General features: G+C 39.8%; 1 protein-coding gene across 1 annotated transcript in view; it reads left to right on the forward strand.

The window, feature by feature from the left end:
* The window catches only part of AK5 (adenylate kinase 5), a 236,776-nt gene that overhangs the window by 124,534 nt on the left and 92,341 nt on the right, over positions 1–19,901 (forward strand). Inside the window, exon 8 of the mRNA XM_032629168.1 lies at positions 1,760–1,836. Coding sequence (XP_032485059.1) covers positions 1,760–1,836 — 77 coding nt within the window. The remainder of the gene's footprint in view (positions 1–1,759; positions 1,837–19,901) is intronic.

Below are 19,901 nucleotides of genomic sequence, written 5' to 3' on the forward strand. Positions count from 1 at the left end.
ACACTGGTGTTGCCGAGGGCATCACCAAGAATTGTGCAGTACACATTTATGCAACTATACATGGTAGCTCTACAGTTAGTTACTTTTCCAAAATGGTTTGATGGGTCAAGTGTCTCCATTTTGAAAGTCTTTACTGTACTTAAAAAAAATTTTTTTTTAAATTACAAACACAGTAAACAATGGTGTTACTGCTTAGTACTTAGTCAATTTGATAATGGGTTAGTACTTAGTCAATTTGGTGAACAGCAGGGGTAATGATGAGAAGAGTAGAAATGACGAAAGGCTGTGTGGGGACACACCTTGATTCCTTTTCTGGAAGAAAGTATGGAAGCAGCATCTCTGGGAGAGGTCCATATCTGAGAAGTGTGTGAGATGCTTGACATTGTTTTGAAAATTCATCTTCATTAAACATTACTCATTGCATATTCTGAACAAGAGTTATTTGGCAAGGGCAAGTTTACAATGAAGCATGGAGTGGTTGGTTTCTTCACAGGGTGCCTGGCTTTTTATGGACAGCACTGAATTCTGTCTTTCTGGCTAGTTAGGTAATATATATTTCCCAGCAAGAAAGAGTCATTAGATGAGGATGATGAATCAATTGTGCTTCATGAGTCCCATTAAGACAATTACTGGTTTAAGTGTGAGCCTTGGGGATTAATGGGAAGGTGATTCAGTGTAACCTGTAGTACCTAGGGGGAAAAAACTCTATATTAATACACTAAGTTAACCTGATTTTTCTCACCTTCAGGGACTAAGGTGACCCAAAATCTAGAGGAAAAACTTCTCAGGTTCTCATGGAGTGAGCAAACTCAGCCCTTCTTTTCCTGGAAACCCCTTGCTCTACTCTCACTCTGTACTTTGCTCCTGGTGTTCCTTCTTCCTCAGCCACCATTGCACACCCTTAAACCACTTCTCTTCCTGGACTACCCGTATTCACCCTCACAGTTTAGACTCACCGACTATTTCCTTGTGAAGAATCCCACCCCCATCATCTCCTCCACTACTAATCAGAATTAGTCTTTCTTTTTGGTTTCTGAAACTTGCTGTTGATAAATTCATCTCCTCCACAAGATCATTGTCTTCTAGACAGTGTCTAGGTATCTGTGTTACCAAACCATTCTTGGGTCTACTCCCCCACATGCAGTAAAACCAGTCTACTGACACCGGGTTGTGGTGAAGGAAAGTGCAGCATTTATTGCAGGGTGACCAACAGGGAGTTCAGAACAGCTAGTGCTCAAAAAGCCCAAATTCTCTGTGGGTTTCAACAAATTATTTTTAAAAGCCAGGTGAGGGAGAGGTGTCCCAGGGTATGTGATCAGCTCGTGCACAGCTCTCTGATTGGTTGATGGTGAGGTAACTGGGCGGTGTCACAGGGGTTAACATTCTCGATCCTTAGGCACTAGTAGATCTGGGAGCTAGGTGTTCATGATCGTCATGTAGTTAATTTCTTCCATTTGGTGGTGGTTTTAACCTTTGTAAAACAACGCAGGAAATGGGTATCAGATACTATTATCTAGGTACTTCAGAGAGGAGCTAAAGCAGAGGATATGGGGGAGGGGGTCTGTCCTGGGAAGGCCCCATAGGGTCCTGCTCTGTTACACCTGCATTTTCCATCTGCAGGCCAAACAGTGCCTGGCAGATGGGAAGAGTCTGGAAATATTTGTAAATAAGACAATATGGAAACTTGGTGGGCATTTGTTTGCCTCAGAAATGTACACGGATGGCCTCCATCAGGTAATCTTTGTTTTCCTAATCTTAGGTTCAAGTGACCTTGATCCTTCGATGCTGTTGGACACTGGAGAGATCACTGATACAGGATCTGATTACGAAGATCAGGTACTTAGAATCTAAAAATATTTCTCTATTTAAATGTTTCTAATTTTAGTCTTTATAAATGTTTCATGAAAATTAGAATTACAAATCATTCTGTGAAATGTTTACAGAGAACTAAAATAATCTATTCCATGATAAATCATACAGCTTTTATACATTAACTCTGGCCCTTTAACCCTCCCTTATCCACAGATTCAAAGTGGCAATTAATTGAGGAAAGATTTGTGGTCAAAAGTTAGATGAGATAGAAGTGAAGTTACATGAGGTTCTCTTGGCCAAGAATTTGCCTGTGTCTCTAGCCCTTCCCTGTAATAAGCCCACGGTATTTACTAAGCATTGGTTACAGGTTCAGGGCTCTGCTTTTCTCTTTCTAACCTGTGAAAGAGATTGATGACCAAGGACAACACAGCCAAGATATTAATATATTTTCTATTTGAATAAAACCAAAGAGATTTTTCTGGGTCATTTTTTTCTCAGAAGAAGAACTCTTCCTCCTGCTCTATTTTAATGATCCAAAATAGTTGGCAAATGATCCCAGTCTCTAATTAGGCCTTATTTTTTAAAAAGCATCATGTCTGAAATTTCCTTCCACCTCTCATCAGTGCTCCTCTGTGGTGGCTGAAAGCCAAGTGAGCATGTTCTCCTGGAATTGTTTTTCCCCCATTTTCAGCTAATATGTGTAACAAATAAAGGGGATAGATCTGACCAGTGTCCAAATGTAACGGCTGTCTCTCTGTTTCATATACATATTCAGAAGCTATTTTCACGAGCATTATGTTTCTTCCCTTATATCACAAAGCAAGGAGAAGATATTGACAAGTATTTAAAATATGTTTTAGCATATATTAAGCACTTCATACATACTAAACATTGTGCTTAGTTCGTTAACTTGACTATCGTACTAATTCCTCACAACATCTCTAGGAAATAGGAATTATTATCTTTATTTCATAATTAAGAGAATTAAGACTCCAAGAGTAATTTGCGCACAGTTATGCAAATAGTTTCACAGTGGGGAAGTGAACTCAGAGCACCTTCCTTAACACCTGCACTCCGCCACCCTCATCCTCACCTCCAAAGACAGGCCATTCAGTGGTGCCTTTTTGGAGCCTTTTCAGTTGCTAACTCTTAAGACCCCAGCAAGGGCAAATGCCAGACAACCACTGTGAAGGGTGAGCTCACCATCCAAAATTACAGACTGCACCAAGGAATGAACCATAGCAAGAAATCCAGCTGATTAAACAAATGGAAGGGTTCACACTCCAAGGACTGGGGATAACAGAAAAGCCTGAAAGAAATCTTAATCTGGGAATATTTAAAATATCCAAGGAGATAAAGGGAAGATTAGAAACCATGAAACAAGTACAGGAAAGAATGGAAAGGAAGAAGCAGGAAGGAATAGGGAGGCAGAAATAGAAATTCTAGGCACAAAAAAATATTGTCATTGCAATAAAACTTCAATTAACGGTTGAAGAGTAGACTAGACACAGCTAAAAAGAGACAATGATGGGGGGGGGTGGGATGAATTGGGAGATTGGGATTGACATATATACACTAATATGTATAAAAGAGATAACTAATAAGATCCTGCTGCACAGTACAGGGAACTCCACTTCGCTGTACAGTAGAAACTAACACAACATTGTAAAACAACTATACCCCGGTAAAAAAAGAGAGAGACAATGATAGAGCTGAGGAAATTTCCTTCAGATGAAACAGAGAGCTAAGTCATTGTCAAAGAAAGAACTTAGGAGACACTGAGGATGGAATGATTGGGTCAACATATTCTAACAGGAGCTCCAGGAGGATAAAATGGAGTGGATGGGGCAGAGCTGCATTTTAACAGATAATGGTTGAGAACTTTAAAGAGGTGAGAAAAGACAAGTCCCCAGATTGAAGGAGCACATCCAGTCCTGAGCAGGAAAGAAAATCCTCACCTATTCTTTTTCCATTTAGTTCCTCAACAAATATTAATAGAGCACCTACTATGTGCCAGGTACCATTTAGGCACTTGGAATATCTAATTGTATAAAACAGGCAAGGATCTTCCATACAGGTGGGGAAGACAGATAGTAAACAATAAACATAATATATTAGTAAATTCTCTAGACTGTTAAGTGTTATGAGAAGAAAAAAAAGTAGAACACGGTAGGAGGGTTAGGAATGCTGGGTTGGGGAGGGCAGATTACAGTATTAAACAGGAAAGTCAGTATTAACTAGGACGGCCTCATTAAAGAGGTGAGATTTGAGCAAAGACTTGGCATATAACGTAAAACATTGAGAACACAGGGACAAAAATAAAATATTAAAAGTGAAAAGGCATTACCTATAAAGGAACAACAATTTGGGGGACAAAAGATTAAATGAAGCAAGGGTTTGCATGTATTGAGTACTTACTGTAAGACAGACACTGTGTTTTATGGTTTACGTGCATTATTGCTAATCTTTACAATAACTCAAGAAGGTAGCTCTGTTTATCCCCAATTTACAGCTCAGGATATTGGAGCTCATAGAGGTTAATTGACTTCCCAATACCAAACAGCTAATAAGTAGTTGAGTCAGGAATCAAGCTGTGATCACCCCAACACCAAAATCTAGTTTATGCTTTCACACTCCAAATAAAGCCATTATAAAGGTCACTGGTAATCTATCACCAATTCCAGTTAACATTTTTTTATTTTAAATAAATTAATTTATTTATTTTTGGCTGCATTGGGTCTTCCTTGCTGCACACGGGCTTTCTCTAGTTGCGGCGAACGGGGGCTACTCTTCACTGCAGTGCACAGGCTTCTCACTGCGGTGGCTTCTCTTGTTGTGGAGCACGGGCTCTAGGCGCATGGGCTTCAGTAATTGTGGCTCGCAGACTCTAACACACAGGCTCAGTAGTTGTGGCGCACAGGCTTAGTTGCTCCACAGCATGTGGGATCTTCCTAGACCAGGGCTCGAACCCGTGTCCCCTGCACTGGCAGGCGGACTCTTTTTTTTTTTTAGTATTAGTTGTTTTTTGTTTGTTTGTTTGTTTATACTGTAGGTTCTTATTAGTCATCAATTTTATACACATCAGTGTCAATGATGTGTCAATCCCAATCGCCCAATTCAGCACACCACCATCCCCACCCCACCGCGGTTTTCCCTACTTGGTGTCCATATGTTTGTTCTCTACATCTGTGTCTCAACTTCTGCCCTGCAAATCGGTTCCATATTTCTAGGTCCAACATACATGCGTTAATATACGATATTTCTTTTTCTCTTTCTGACTTACTTCACTCTGTATGACAGTCTCTAGATCCATCCATGTCTCAACAAATGACTCAATTTTGTTCCTTTTTATGGCTGAGTAATATTCCATTGTATATATGTACCACAACTTCTTTATCCATTCATCTGTCGATGGGCATTTAGGTTGCTTCCATGACCTGGCTATTGTAAATAGAGCTGCAATGAACATTGGGGTGCATGTGTCTTTTTGAATTATGGTTTTCTTTGGGTATATGCCTAGTAGTGGGATTGCTGGGTCATTTGGTAATTCTATTTCTAGTTTTTTAAGGAACCTCCATACTGTTCTCCATAGTGGCTGTATCAATTTACATTCCCACCAACAGTGCAAGAGGGTTCCCTTTTCTCCACACCCTCTCCAGCATTTGTTTTTTGTAGATTTTCTGATGATGCCCATTCTAACTGGTGTGAGGTGATACCTCATTGTAGTTTTGATTTGCATTTCTCTAATAATTAGCGATGTTGAGCAGCTTTTCATGTGCTTCTTGGCCATCTGTATGTCTTCTCTGGAGAAATGTCTATTTAGGTCTTCTGCCCATTTTTGGATTGGGTTGTTTGTTTCTTTAATATTGAGCTGCATGAGCTGTTAATATATTTTGGAGATTAATCCTTTGTCAGTTACTTCATTTGCAAATATTTTCTCCCATTCTGAGGTTGTCTTTTCATCTTGTTTATGGTTTCCTTTGCTGTGCAAAAGCTTTGAAGTTTCATTAGGTCCCATTTGTTTATTTTTGTTTATATTTCCATTACTCTAGGAGGTGGATCAAAAAAGATCTTGCTGTGATTTATGTCAAAGAGTGTTCTTCCTATGTTTTCCTCTAACCGTTTTATAGTGTCTGGTCTTACATTTAGGTCTCAAATCCATTTTGAGTTTATTTTTGTGTATGGTGTTAGGGAGTGTTCTAATTTCATTCTTTTACATGTAGCTGTCCAGTTTTCCCAGCACCACTTATTGAAGAGACTGTCTTTTCTCCATTGTATATCTTTGCCTCCTTTGTCATAGATTAGTTGACCATAGGTGCATGGGTTTATCTCTGGGCTTTCTATCTTGTTCCATTCATCCATGTTTTTGTTTTTATGCCAGTACCATATTGTCTTGATTACTGTAGCTTTGTAGTATAGGCAGGTGGACTCTTAACCACTGCACCACCAGAGAAGTCCCCCAGTTAACACTTTTTAGTTATCTTTCTTGACCTTTGCGCCTTTGATCCACCACACTTTTACTGTGAAGGGCCGGGTCGTAAATATTTTAGGCTTTGTGAACCATAAGGGATTTGCTGCAGCTACTCAAAGCCTGCCATTATAGTGCAAAAGCAGCCACAACTATACTTAAACAGGAGTATGGCTGTGCTCCAGTAAAACTTTATTTATGGACACTGAAATTTGAATTCCACATATTTTCCTGTGATTTATTTCAACTATTCGAAAATGTAAAGCCCATTCTTAAGTGAGAGGCTGTGCATAAACAGGCAGCAGAGTGGATTTGACCTGCAGGCCGTAGTTTGCTGACCAAGGCTATAAACCATGCCCATCTCTTGACAGTGTCCTCTCCATTAGTTTCTAACACTTCTATAGTATTTAATACTGTTCTAAGTGCTTCACATTTATTACCTCATTTTATCCTGAGACAATTACGTGAAATTGATATTATTACCCCCATTTTACTGATAAGGAAAGTGACGTACAGAGAAATTAAGCAGTTTATTTAAGGTCACACAGCTGGCAAGAGGTAAAGACAGAATTGAAACACAGCCGTCTGACTGCAGAGCCAGGATCAGGAAAGATAGGTGAGGCTCTGCTACGGTAACAAATAAAACTCAAAATCTGAGTGTTTTCCTTCCAGCGAGACCTCCAGAGGGATCGTGGATGGGAAGGGAAAAAGCATGGGAAGGGGGACCTGCTCTTCATTGCACATTTCTTCCTCCCACGATCATTTGACATCCCTAGTCACTGGCTCTACCTCTGTGCGAAGAGGCAAAAGGATGGAAAACGGAGCTTACTCAGGTGCCCAGGAAGAGAGAGACAGGTTTAGTGAGTGTGAAGCCAGCCTGGGCCACAAAGCTCTGGCCCCCACCCTGTGTTCTGTCTCTGGCACTCCTCCTACTTCTTGACTCACTCTTTCTTGCTTTCCTTGCTGAGCTCTGCTCTGTTGGTCTTTTATTTCAGTGCGGGTACCCACCAGCCTCCTGGCCAGGGACCCTTCAATCCTCACTGCACATATTCTCCTTTGAGAAGCGTGACCACAGCCAGTTTCTCTTTTCCTAAGGCATGGAAACCTCAACAAAGTTGGGGCTCTGTTCACAAGGAATAGTGAGGAAATGTGAGCATTTCAGCTTCACTCAGAATTCCCTGGTGGGTTCCCAGCGCCTATGTCTGTCTGCTAAACAGCACTGGCTGGATTTCCCATGTGCATCTCAAACTCAACATGTGCAAAACTGAACTCACCATCTTCCCCCACAAAATCTGTTCTTCCTTCTGCTTCCCCTATTTCTGTGAAGGATACCACCATCCTCCCAGCTGCCCAAGCCAGAGACCAGGGCATCTTCCTAGTATCCTTCCTTTCTCTCCCTCCCTACATCAGTTTGATCAAGAAGCTGGTCAGCTGGTCAGTTCTCCTGTGCAGGCATCTCTCCTTCCCTCCCCAGTTCCACTGCCACTGTCCTGGTTCCCACCCTGACCCTTCTTCCCCAGGACCACTGAGACAGTCTCCTAACCAGTCTCCCTTCCCCAGGCTCCTCACCCATCAAAATCATCTTTCTGAAAAGCCAAGTCAATCATCACATTCCACTGCTTAAAACTCTTCATGGCTCCTCATTGATGTCAGAATTAAGTCAGAACCTCTTATCATAATACATAGGAACTTTGAAATTAGAGTCTGACCCTCTCCCCTCCTTCCCCAAACTCATCCCTTGCTAATCACCAAAACACACTGAATGCTCCAGGCACACCAAGCCATTTGCCGTTCCCCCCAAGTGGGTTGTGCTTTGAACAGTCTTTTTCCTCTATATGGAAGCTTCCGCAACCCTATCACCCCTATTCTGGATAACCCCTACCCATGCTCCATCAGAACGACGCTTCTCCTTGAGGACGCCCTTCTCATTACATGTCGCCTTCTTGGGAGATCCATGAGACCCTGTGTTGTAATATCCTCTTGCATTGCAGGGACTGTGTTCTGCTCTTCTGCCCAACACACAGTATGTGCTCAATAAATGTCCATTTTTTAAAAAAGTCAGTGAAATGATTTCCAGTTCTTCTACTTAATATGTAACGTTTTGATAACTTGCTACCTCTTGCTAACTCTTTCGAGCCTGGGTTTCCTCTTCTCAAAAGTGATGACAGTAACCCCACTTAGACATGCTGTTTGGAGAAGTAGGGAGTGTAAGGTACCTTGTACAGAACAAATGCTTCGTAAATATGAATCCCTTTCTCTCCTCCCCCAGACCCAACTTTTCAGCAATCAGTGTCTTTCTGTAGCTGACAGAGGCCACCATTGCTTCAGTTAAGTGAATCCTAATGGAGCACTTATGGTTTTCAGTCTGGCATGTAGGAGCTTAAAAATTACCACTGTCCTAACAAGTAAAAAGCTGAACAAACTGAAAAGTCTCTTCTTAGAAGTGAGGTCACAAGGCAAACTGCTGCTCCTAAAATTGGAGAAACAGGCAGATTCAGAGAATCACAACTTACCAGAGCAGAAAACCTCCACAAGAACCAGGGCCAGGGTAAGAAAACCTAAACTGTAATTGATGAATTGCTGGAGACTCAATGTAGGCAAGTCTGAGGATAAAAACTCCATGGGCATCCAGTCATGGGGTCCCCAAACTTTTGTGGGTTTTACCACTAGGAGCTCTACCAGATTCTCACAGTAAATATCAGTCTCCTCATGCTTCCAGCAGGCGGAGGAGAAAAAAAATCATTTTGAAAGCCACCTGAGCATTCTGTTCTTAACAAGGCCTGCTCTCAGGAGAAACTAACCTACTGGGGTTTTATTAGAGCCTAACCTACCTAGGAGAATGGAAATAGCCATCCTGTCTCATCTAGGTGGGAGAACCTGAGAAGCAGTGGTGACGTTCACAGTCCAGGGGCACAGGCTTACCAAAAGACTGAGACCTAATCATAGGACTAGGTACACTTCATAGAACGTGTCTCCTCCCCCCACACTTTACCACTACAGTACTAAAAGCTTATTTACTGCAGTTCCTTTTACCTAGTACATCACATACACCTTTCAACAAAAAATTATAAGGCATACTAAAGGTAAAAACACAGTTTGGAGAGACTGAACAAGCATTAGAACAAGAGTCTTCAGATAAGTCAGGAATACTGGACTTATCAGAATAGGAGTTCTTTAAAACTATGATTAATATGCTAAGGGCTTAAATTGAAAAAGTAGACAACATGCAAAAACATAGGGCTAATGTAATCAGAGAGATGAAAATCCTAAGAATCAAAAAGAAATGTTAGAGATGAGAATCACTGTAACAGAAATGGAGAATGTCTCTGTTGGGCTCAATAATACACTGGACATGGATGAGGAAAAATATCTCTAAGATTGAGGATAAGACAAGAGAAAATTCCAAAACTGAAAGTCAAGAGAAAAAAGACTGAAAAAAAACCCCAGAATATTCAAAAGCTGTGAGACAATTGCAAAAGGTGTAATATATCAACATTATATATCAACAATATATCAACATATAATGGGAATCCTGGAAAGAAAAGAAAGAGAGAAAGAAACAGAAGAAATATTTGAGGCAATAATGATGGGAATTTCCCCAAATTAATGTCAGGCCCCAAACCACAGATTCAGGAAGCTCAGAGAACACCAAGCAGGTTAAATATAAAAACAAACAAAAAGTACATCTACCCATAATCATATTCAAACTGCAGAAAATCAAAGACAAAGAAAAAAATCTTGAAAGAAGCAAGAGGAAAAATATATCTTACCTACAGAGAAGCAAAGATAAGAAAAACATCTGACTTCTCCTCAGAAACCATACAAGCAAGAAGAGAGTGGAGTGAAATATTTAAAGTGTTGAAGGAAAAAACCCTAGACTTTAGTATCCTGTGAAATTATCCTTCAGAAGTGAAAGAGAAATAGACTATCTCAGAGAAACAAAAACTGAGCCAATTTGTTACCAGTAGACCTGCCTTGCAAGAAATGCTAAAAGAAGTTCTTTAGAGAGAAGGAAAATGATATAGGTCAGAAATTTGGATCTACGTGAAGAAAGTAAGAGTATGAGAGAATGAATAAGTGAAGGTAAAATAAAAACTTATTTTTCTTATTCTTAATTGATCTAACCAATAATAGTGTGCTCAAAATAATAGCAACAATATATTTGATTATGTGTGTTTATGTATGAATGAAATGAATGACAGCAAGGGATGGAAGGGAGGAATTAGGAATATTTTGTTATTACAAGGTACTTGTACTGTCCACTTATTTGAAAGTGGATTTGGATTAGTTTAAATGTATATTGCAAATTCTAGGGCAACCACCCTTTTAAAAAAAAGGTTTAGAAAGAAATATAATCGATATGCTAAGAAAGGAGAGAAAATGGAATGATATAAAATGTTCAGTTAAAGCCACCAATGCAGAAAAAGTTTGGAAGACAAAAATAAAAACAAAGAACATGGGCAATAAATAGAAAATAGTAACAAATATGCTAGATGATAATCCAACTATATCAACAAACAATTTAAATATCAGTGATCTAAATACTTCAAAGACAGAGTTTTTCAAAGTAGATCAAAATACAAGATCCAACCACATGCTGTCTACAAGATACCTATCTTAAATATAAAGACACATATAGATAAATGTAAAGGAATGGAGAAAGATATGTCAGGTTAACACTAATTAAAAGAAAGCAGGGGGCTTCCCTGGTGGTGCAGTGGTTGAGAGTCCGCCTGCCGATGCAGGGGACACGGGTTCGTGTCCTGGTCTGGGAGGATCCCAAGCCGCTCCGTGAGCCATGGCCGCTGAGCCTGCGCGTCCAGAGCCTGTGCTCCGCAACGAGAGAGGCCACAACAGTGAGAAGCCCGCGTACGGCCAAAAAAAAAAAAAAGAAAAGCAAAAAAGAAAGCAGGAATAGCTATATTAATTTCAGACAGGGCAAAACTTCAGAGCAAGGAAAGTTATCAGGGATAAAGAAGGGCAGTACATAATGATAAAGGGGGGGGCGGTCAATACTCCAGGAAGACATAACAATTCATAATGTATATGCTCCTAACAACAGAGTTTCTAGATGCAGCATCTGCCCAAGTCCTTGATCCCATTCTTTCCATTTGCCCCAGGACCTTGCACCATTATCTGATACTGCTTTATCTTTCTAAAGTTCTCATCTTCAGAGTATCTTTTTTCTCTATCTAACAAGCCACCATCCCCACTTTGAAGAAAGAGGTAGCCATCAACAGTGCCAAGTGTCGTAGAAAGGCCAAGTAGGATACTGTCTTTCCTCTCCCCTTTCCTTCAACACCATATTTGGTGAAAGGGATGTCAGCTGCCCTGCTCCTACGTCCTCACCTTCCATTCTGTCCTATAAAACAAATTCTGCCTACCTATTCCCCTAAGAGACAATTAGGAGTCATCTAATTAATGTCAAGTCAGGAGAACATATCCTGTTTCTTACAATATCTGGGGATCCAGATGCTTGATGGCACTTCTGCTTTCTCAGAACTCTTGGCTCCCTTGGCTTATGCCACCTCTATGGCCATTATTTCTTTGTCTCCTCCCCACCCCCAGCATGGTTTTTCTCACTCTGCCCTGCCTTTAAAATATTGTGTTCACCAAGTTCCTTTTTATTGTTTGTTTGTTTAATGCCAGCTTTCAAGGAAGGAAGAATATGTCTGACACTGTTATATACTCATTCTGTTTAAAACCCATCCAGATGCCTTAATGGGCTCTGTCAGGAGTGGGAGGGTCCCTCTTCTTTTACAGTTGCTTCAGCCATGCCCATGACTTCAACTTTATTAATTTATGTATTCATTCAACTAAAGTAGAGAATATCTGATGTGCCAGACTCTTATATGAGCTACTGAAAATATATGGTGAGCAAAAGAAGACACGGTTCCTACTATCATGGCTTTTATGGTAGAAATAGATAATAGTAGAATAATCACATAAATATAATATTAAAACTGAATTAAGTGTTTGGGAGAAGAAGTACATAGTGCAGTGTGTATGACCAAGTGGGATTTATCCCAGGGATGCAAGGATTTTTCAATATCCACAAATCAATCAGTATGATACACCACATCAACAAATTGAAGAATAAAAACTATATGATCATCTCAATAGATGCAGAAAAAGCTTTTGACAAAATTCAACACTGATTTATGATAAAAACTCTCTAGAAAGTGAGCATAGAGGGAACATACCTCAACATAATAAAGGCCATATATGACAAATCTACAGCTAACATCATTCTCAACAGTGAAAAGCTGAAAGCATTTCCCCTAAGATCAGGAACAGGACAAGGATGTCCACTCTTGCCACTTTTATTCAGCATAGTTTTGGAGCTCCTAGCCATGGCAATCAGAGAAGAAAAAGAAATAAAGGGAATCCAAATTGGAAACAAAGAGGTAAAACTGTCACTGTTTGCAGATGACATGATACATAGAAAATCTTAAAGATGCTACCAGAAAACTACTAGAGCTCATCAATGAATTTAGTCAAGTTGCAGGATACAAAATTAATACACAGAAATCTTTTGCATTTCTATACACTAACAATGAAAGATGGGAAAGAAAAATTAAAGAAACAATCCCATTTACCATCACATCAAAAAGAATAAAATACCTAAGAATAAACCTAAGGAGGCAAAAGACATTTACTCCAAAAACTATAACATGCTGATGAAAGAAATCAAAGATGACACAAACAGATGGAAAGATATACCATGTTTTTGGATTGGAAGAATTGATATTGTCAAAATGACTACACAATCCAAGGCAATCTACAGATTCAATGCAATCCCTATCAAATTACCAATGGCATTTTTCACAGAACTAGAACAAAAAGTCTTAAAATATGTATGGAGACAAAAAAGACCCTGAATAACCACCTAGAGGGGTGGGATAGGGAAGGTGGGAGAGAGATGCAAGAGGGAGGGAATATGGGGATATATGTATACATATAACTGATTCACTTTGTGTTACAGCAGAAACTAACACACAATTGTAAAGCAATTATACTCCAATAAAGATGTTAAAAAAAAAAAAGACCCCAAATAGCCAAGCAATCTTGAGAAAGAAAAACAGAGATGGAGGAATCAGGCTCCCTGACTTCAGACTATACTACAAAGCTACTGTTATCAAAATAATATGGTATGGCACAAAAACAGAAATATAGATCAATGAAACAGGATAGAAAGCCCAGAAAAAAACACACACCTATGGTCAATTAATCTACAGCAAAGGAGGCAAGACTATACAATGGTGAAAAGACATTCTGTTCAATAAATAGTGCTGTGAAAACTGGACAGCTACATGTTAAAAAATAAAATTAGAACATTTTTTAACACCATACACAAAAATAAACTCAAAATGGATTAAAGACCTAAATGCAAGACCAGTTACTATAAAAATCTTAGAGGAAAACATAGAACACTCTTTGACATAAATTGCAGCAATATCTTTTTTGATCCATCTCCTAGAGTAATGGAAATAAAACCAAAAATAAACAAATGGGACCTCATGAAGCTCAAAAGCTTTTGAACAGCAAAGGAAACCATAAACAAAACAAAAAGACAACCCACAGCATTGGAGAAAATATTTGCAAACAATGCAACTGACAAGGGATTAATCTCCAAGTTTACAAACAGCTCACGTGGCTCAATATCAAAAAAGCAAACAGCCTAATTAAAAAATAGGCAGAAGACCTAAATAGACGTTTCTCCAAAGAAGGCATACAGATGGCCAAGAGGCATATTAAAATGCTTAACATTGCTAATTATTAGAGAAATGCAAATCAAAACTGCAATGAGATATCACCTCACACCAGTCAGAATGGCCATCATCAAAAAATCTACAAACAGTAAATGCTGGAGAGGGTGTGGAGAAAAGGGAACCCTCCTATGCTGTTGATAGGAATATAAATTGGTACAGCCACTCTGGAGAACAGTATGGGGGTTCCTTCAAAACTAAAAATAGAACTACCCATATGACCCAGCAATCCCACTCCTGGGCATATATCCAGAGAAAACCATGGTTCAAAAGGAGACATGCACCCCAATGTTCATTGCAGTGCTGTTTACAATAGCCAAGACATGGAAACAACCTAAATGTCTATCAACAGATGAATGGATAAAGAAGATGTGGTACATATATACAATGGACTATTACTCAGACATTAAAAAGAATAAAATAATGCCATTTGCAGCAACATGGATGGACCTGGAGATTATCATACTAAGTGAAGTAAGTCAGAAAGAGAAAGACAAATATCATATGATATCACTTATATGTAGGACCTTAAAAAGTGACTCAAATGAATGTATTTACAAAACAGAAAGAGACTCACAGACTTAGAGAACAAACTTATGGTTACCAGGAGGAGGAGAAGGATAGATTGGGAGTTTGGGATTGATATGTACACACTGCTGTATTTAAAATAGATAACCAATAAGGACCTACTGTAGAGCACAGGGCACTCTGCTCAATATTCTGTAAAAACCTAAATGGGAAAAGAATTTGAAAAAGAATAGATACACGTATATGTATAACTGAATCACTTTGCTGTATACCTGAAATTAACACAACATTGTTAATCAACTAAACTCTAATGTAAAATAAAAATTAAAAAAATAAAAGAAGTACATAGTGCAGTGCATAGATGTGCTCAGGTGATCAGTGAGGTGAGGAGAGGCTTTTCTAAGACAAGAGATGCTTCAGTTGAGATCTGAAAGATGAGTAAGAGGTAACCAGGTATGTGTGAGAAAGTGAAAGAACAGGAAAGGATGGGGGGCACAGGGGATGTTCAGAAGGAGGAAATAGACTGTATAAGCAGGAAGAGGCACAGCATCTAGAATGAGGCCAGTGTGACTGGTTGCAGAGTAAAGGGGTAAGGGGTGTGAGATGAGCCTGGAGAGTGGGGCAGTGGGGAGTACTGAAGAGTTGTTTTCTCTTGTTTCAGGTAGAGGAGGGTGTGTTAACATTATATTTGTGTTTAAATTTTAAAAAAAAGATTGTTCTGGCTGCAATATGAAGAACACTTGGAGGAAGGCGAGAATGGATCTGGGAAGTCCAGGGAGAGGCTGCAGCAGTCCAGGCAAGAGATCATGAATGGTAACTTGGAGTGGAGTAGTGGAGGAGATGGACAGGAAGGGATGAATTTGAGAGGTACCTGTGAGGTAAGATCAACAGGACTTTGTGTTGGAATGGAAATGAGAGCCAAGAGGGAGTAAGCTGTTGAAGATGGTTCCTGGGTTTTTATCTTGTACAGCTGGATGGATAATAGTGACATTCACTGAGCAAGAACACTAAGAAGACACCAGCTCCATAAGGAAAGAGCATGAGTATCATCTTAGACATGCTGAGTACAAAGTGCTTTAATGCACACAAGTACAGAATTCAAGTGAAGAGTTAAGTACACAGGTCTGGTGCTTAGAGAAAGATCTGGGCTGGACATATAAATTTGTAAGCTTCTGAATATAGGTAGAGCTTGAAACTGAGTGGAGATGAGATACTTAAAGAAAGAGAGCAGAATTGAGAAGAGACAGAAGGGGGTCTAAAGCTGAGTACTGAGGAACTATAAAGGCTGGGTAGAGGAAGACAAGGCAGCAAAAAAGATGTGAAAGAAGCTGTTAGAAAGATAGGGGGAAAGTCAGCAGAATGTGGTATTCTAAAAGCCAAAGATAACTGTATTTCAAGAAGCAGAGAGTGTCAAGTGTTGATTCAAAGATTAGAAAAAGGAAGAATGGAAAATGACCACTGTATATAGAAACGAAATTGTTGACCTTCCAAAGAGCTGCTGGGGGAGGCTGTCTTGTTTGTTTGTAATAGAAGACACTTGAACATGTTTGAAAACTCATAGGAAGAATCCACTCACTCATGAGAAGGGTAATAGACAGCAGAGAGGCAGTTTCCTCCGAATGCAGGAGGAACTAAAACACAGGGTTTTCAAGCACAGGTGGAGAGACAGGCCTAAGAACAGAAGAGGGACCACACGCGCGTTGTAACAGAAGGAACATTGATCGGATGGGAGTGTGGGTTTGTATGTTTAATAGTGGGATGCTGATGAGGCAAAACCATCTGTTAAGAGTGCAAGATTTGAAGCAAGTGGAGGATTGAAATGTTGTGGAATCCAGCAAAGAATGAACTAAGGAAACCTAACAGGATTGGAGTCGAATATAGAGTATGAGAGCCCATTTGACATTAGTCCTGAAAATTGGTTTTTGACCAATCGATCCTTTTCATTATTTTCCATTTTTTTAGCAAATGTTAGTTGGGTGTCCCAGAGATGCCAGACACTCTTCTAGGATTAAAGATACTAAAGGGCTTCCTCGGTGGCGCTGTGGTTGAGAGTCTGCCTGCCGATGCAGGGGACACGGGTTCGAGCCCTGGTCTGGGAAGATCCCACATGCTGCGGAGCAACTAAGCCTGTGCGCCACAACTACTGAGCCTGCGCATCTGGAGCCTGTGCTCCGCAACAAGAGAGGCCGCGATAGTGAGAGGCCAGCGCACCGCGATGAAGAGTGGCCCCCGCTTGCCACAACTAGAGAAAGCCCTCGCACAGAAACGAAGACCCAACACAGCCATAAATAAATAAATTAAAAAAAAATAATAATCCATCTTAGAAATTATCTTTAAAAAAACCAAAAAAAACAAACAAAAAAAAGATACTAAAGAGGGAGGAGGAACTCCCAAGGGGCACAGAGATTGTCCATAGTATGATTCACTCAGTAATGGAATTTTACCGAATACGCTAACAGGGCAGAGCATCAGCAGTGTAAGGGATGGTGCACCAAGGACAGGAAGGGAAGTGGACAGACCACAGTTAGGGAGCAAAGCCCAGAAGACCTAGAAGTACATTTGACTTCTTTAAAAATATAACTCTATGTCGCAAATATGAACCGGCTCTTTATTAAAAAGAATATTTGATCCTAGCAATCCTACAAGGATCATTTCAAACCCTGCTTCTTCTTCCTTGAGACCTTCTTTAATAATTAGAGAAGACATGCATTTCTTGCCTGTCCCACTGAACGCCCAAAGCACTTGAGGTTCATACCCTAAGTCTTAACACTTGATTATATGTAATTTTGTATTTCATTACACACTGACTCATATTACTCCTTGACTGTCTCCTTCATGCATCCATTAGGAGAAAGAGCATTACTGTGGAGCCAGACAGACCTAGTTCAAATTCAGTGCCAGACTTACGGGTTGCAAGTTACTTAACCTCTTCAAGCCTGAGTTTCTTCATCTGAAAATACAGACATAATACCCCCAGGCTATTTGCATTAAAAGAGATGATCCACATAAAAGCACCTGACACAGTCGACCATCCAGTAAATATTTCCTCTTCTTTCTTTCCTTCTTGAGAAGGAGGATGCTATCGTGTACTCCTTTTGTGTCTACTACACTGTGACAGGGACAGTGCCAGGATCAAAATAGACTGACTGAATAAAATCATAATGCCACATTCCCCGGTCAGAGCAGATAACAGACTTTAACGTGTGTTTGCACACGTGTGTATTTCAAAAGAATTTCCGTAGAGATATTCAGCTTCTAAATCAAGAAATATTACACTAAGCCAAAACCTGTGTTAGGTTGTATGTGTAAAGCTGATTTAAAATAGAGCCATTCCCAAAGCAGTATATTTCAGCAATACAGCACCGATCAGAATTTGGAGATTTATCGAGTTGTAGCTGACACCCTGAGTCCTATTCTAATGGATAAGTCAGGTTTTTCCGGCAAGTTCTACAAGGACTGACTGAAGCTGGGAAGCTGGAATGGCCAGGTTTACCTCTCAGCTCTGTAAGAAGTACCTGTACTTGGTATGAAAACTATTGGTGGCCTCTCGGAAGCATGAAAGCAGGGACTTAGGAGAGGGAGAAGGGCCAAGGTCAGAAAGATGTAAGTCTAGCTTTCCCCAAACATTAAAACAAAAATATCTGCTGCACATTCAGGCAGCCAGCCCTTCCTGACTGTCTCCATGGGCCACGGGCCGTTTGCAGCTAATTGATTCTGTAAGAAGAAAGACAAGTCCCATTTTCAAACCTCATAAATTTTATAAGGATGTATTTTCACCATTCTTCACTGAAAAGTCAGGGGTATCCTTCGTATTTTCAGTATAGATATTAAACATTAAACAGCAACATTGTCACTTAGGTTACCAATTTTGAGCCAGAAGTTCAGTATATTTCCAAACTCTGAGACATAAAAGTGAATGCCTCATCACAATGCAGGTCTGGTGTGACCCATCACAGGGCTAGAGGAGAAATCTTTGCAGAAGGAAATAAGAACTGATAGAATTCCTTATTTCAAAGCAATAGGATATACTCCAGGGATAAAAACATATGAAGGACTGATCAGTAGAGACTGCTTGTTTTTCTCTTTTCAAAAACCTTATTATTCTTGTCAGACAGGTTTTATAATTAATTTCATTCCTGTGACATCTTATTAACCGGAATAACCTTGAATGCCCTGTCATTTTGAAAGCAAAATGAAAATATTTGTGATAACATAATAGCATCCCTGCATAATAAAGGAAAGGAAATAGAACTCATGTGTGACCCGTGATGTGATGTGCCTTGGAGCCTTAAAAGACAGGAAACTGTTGTTAATGGGAAACCAGATAACCTTCTGGGCTTATTATGTATTTACAGAAGTAAGGGTGGGGAGAGTGCACAAAAGCCTGAAAACCCAATCTAAAAGCAAACACAGGCTCATACAGACTTAAATGTGAGTGGCAAGAAAGGGATGTGGGGAGGGTGCCCTTTGCTCCTCGTAGTCGGTTGCCAAGGAGCGAGGTTACCATTGTCCACCAACTGATGAATTATCTGTCTTTTTCTATGGGGTTTCAGGAACTTTTGTGTCAAATCCATGGTTTTATCAGGAATGGTGGTTGCAGCTAGGCAAATAAAGGCCCCCAGGCTTAGAGGTCTGGACGGGTTTGAGTTCTGGTTCTACCACTTAGTGGCTTCGTGATGTTGACGTATCCACTTACTTCCCTGAGCCTCAGTTTCCAAATTTGTAGAATGAAGAAAATAATGTGAAGATTAAAGAGCTGATTTCTCTTTCAAGGCATTCTAACAGATGTACAGCAGTATACGTGTAGTTACAGAAACATAAAGTCTTAACGTGATGATGGTTTACTGTAAGTTTCTCATATCCTCTTTTGAATGTAGATAGAAAATACTATAGAACAACAGTTTTACCATTCAGGATTTTGGAAGGACCCCTCCCTTCAAAATACATTAAGTAAAAGCACAGAGAGGAAGAAAATAATAAAACAGTGAAAATTTACTTGGGATTCCAGTCCCATCCTGAAAGATTTCAGCAGATTTGCCTTACTTTTACCAGCACTTATACCTATTTCTGTCATAGCACTCATCACATGTGTTATGGTCATTTGTATACATGTCTTTCTCTCCCAGGAGATTATACCTAGGGACCCGGACAATGTCTACTTCACTATAATTCCTCAATTCTTTGAATAATGCTTGAGAAAGTATAGGAAGGCAATTCAGAAATATTTTCTTCACAAACAGAATAAAGAAGAATCTCAAAGGGATGTACAAGGAAGAAGCCTGATATTCTATAAACAGAGAACAGGGATTAAAACAAATCTACAT

This window comes from Phocoena sinus, chromosome 1 (assembly GCF_008692025.1).
Source record: "Phocoena sinus isolate mPhoSin1 chromosome 1, mPhoSin1.pri, whole genome shotgun sequence".
Lineage (NCBI taxonomy): Eukaryota > Metazoa > Chordata > Mammalia > Artiodactyla > Phocoenidae > Phocoena > Phocoena sinus.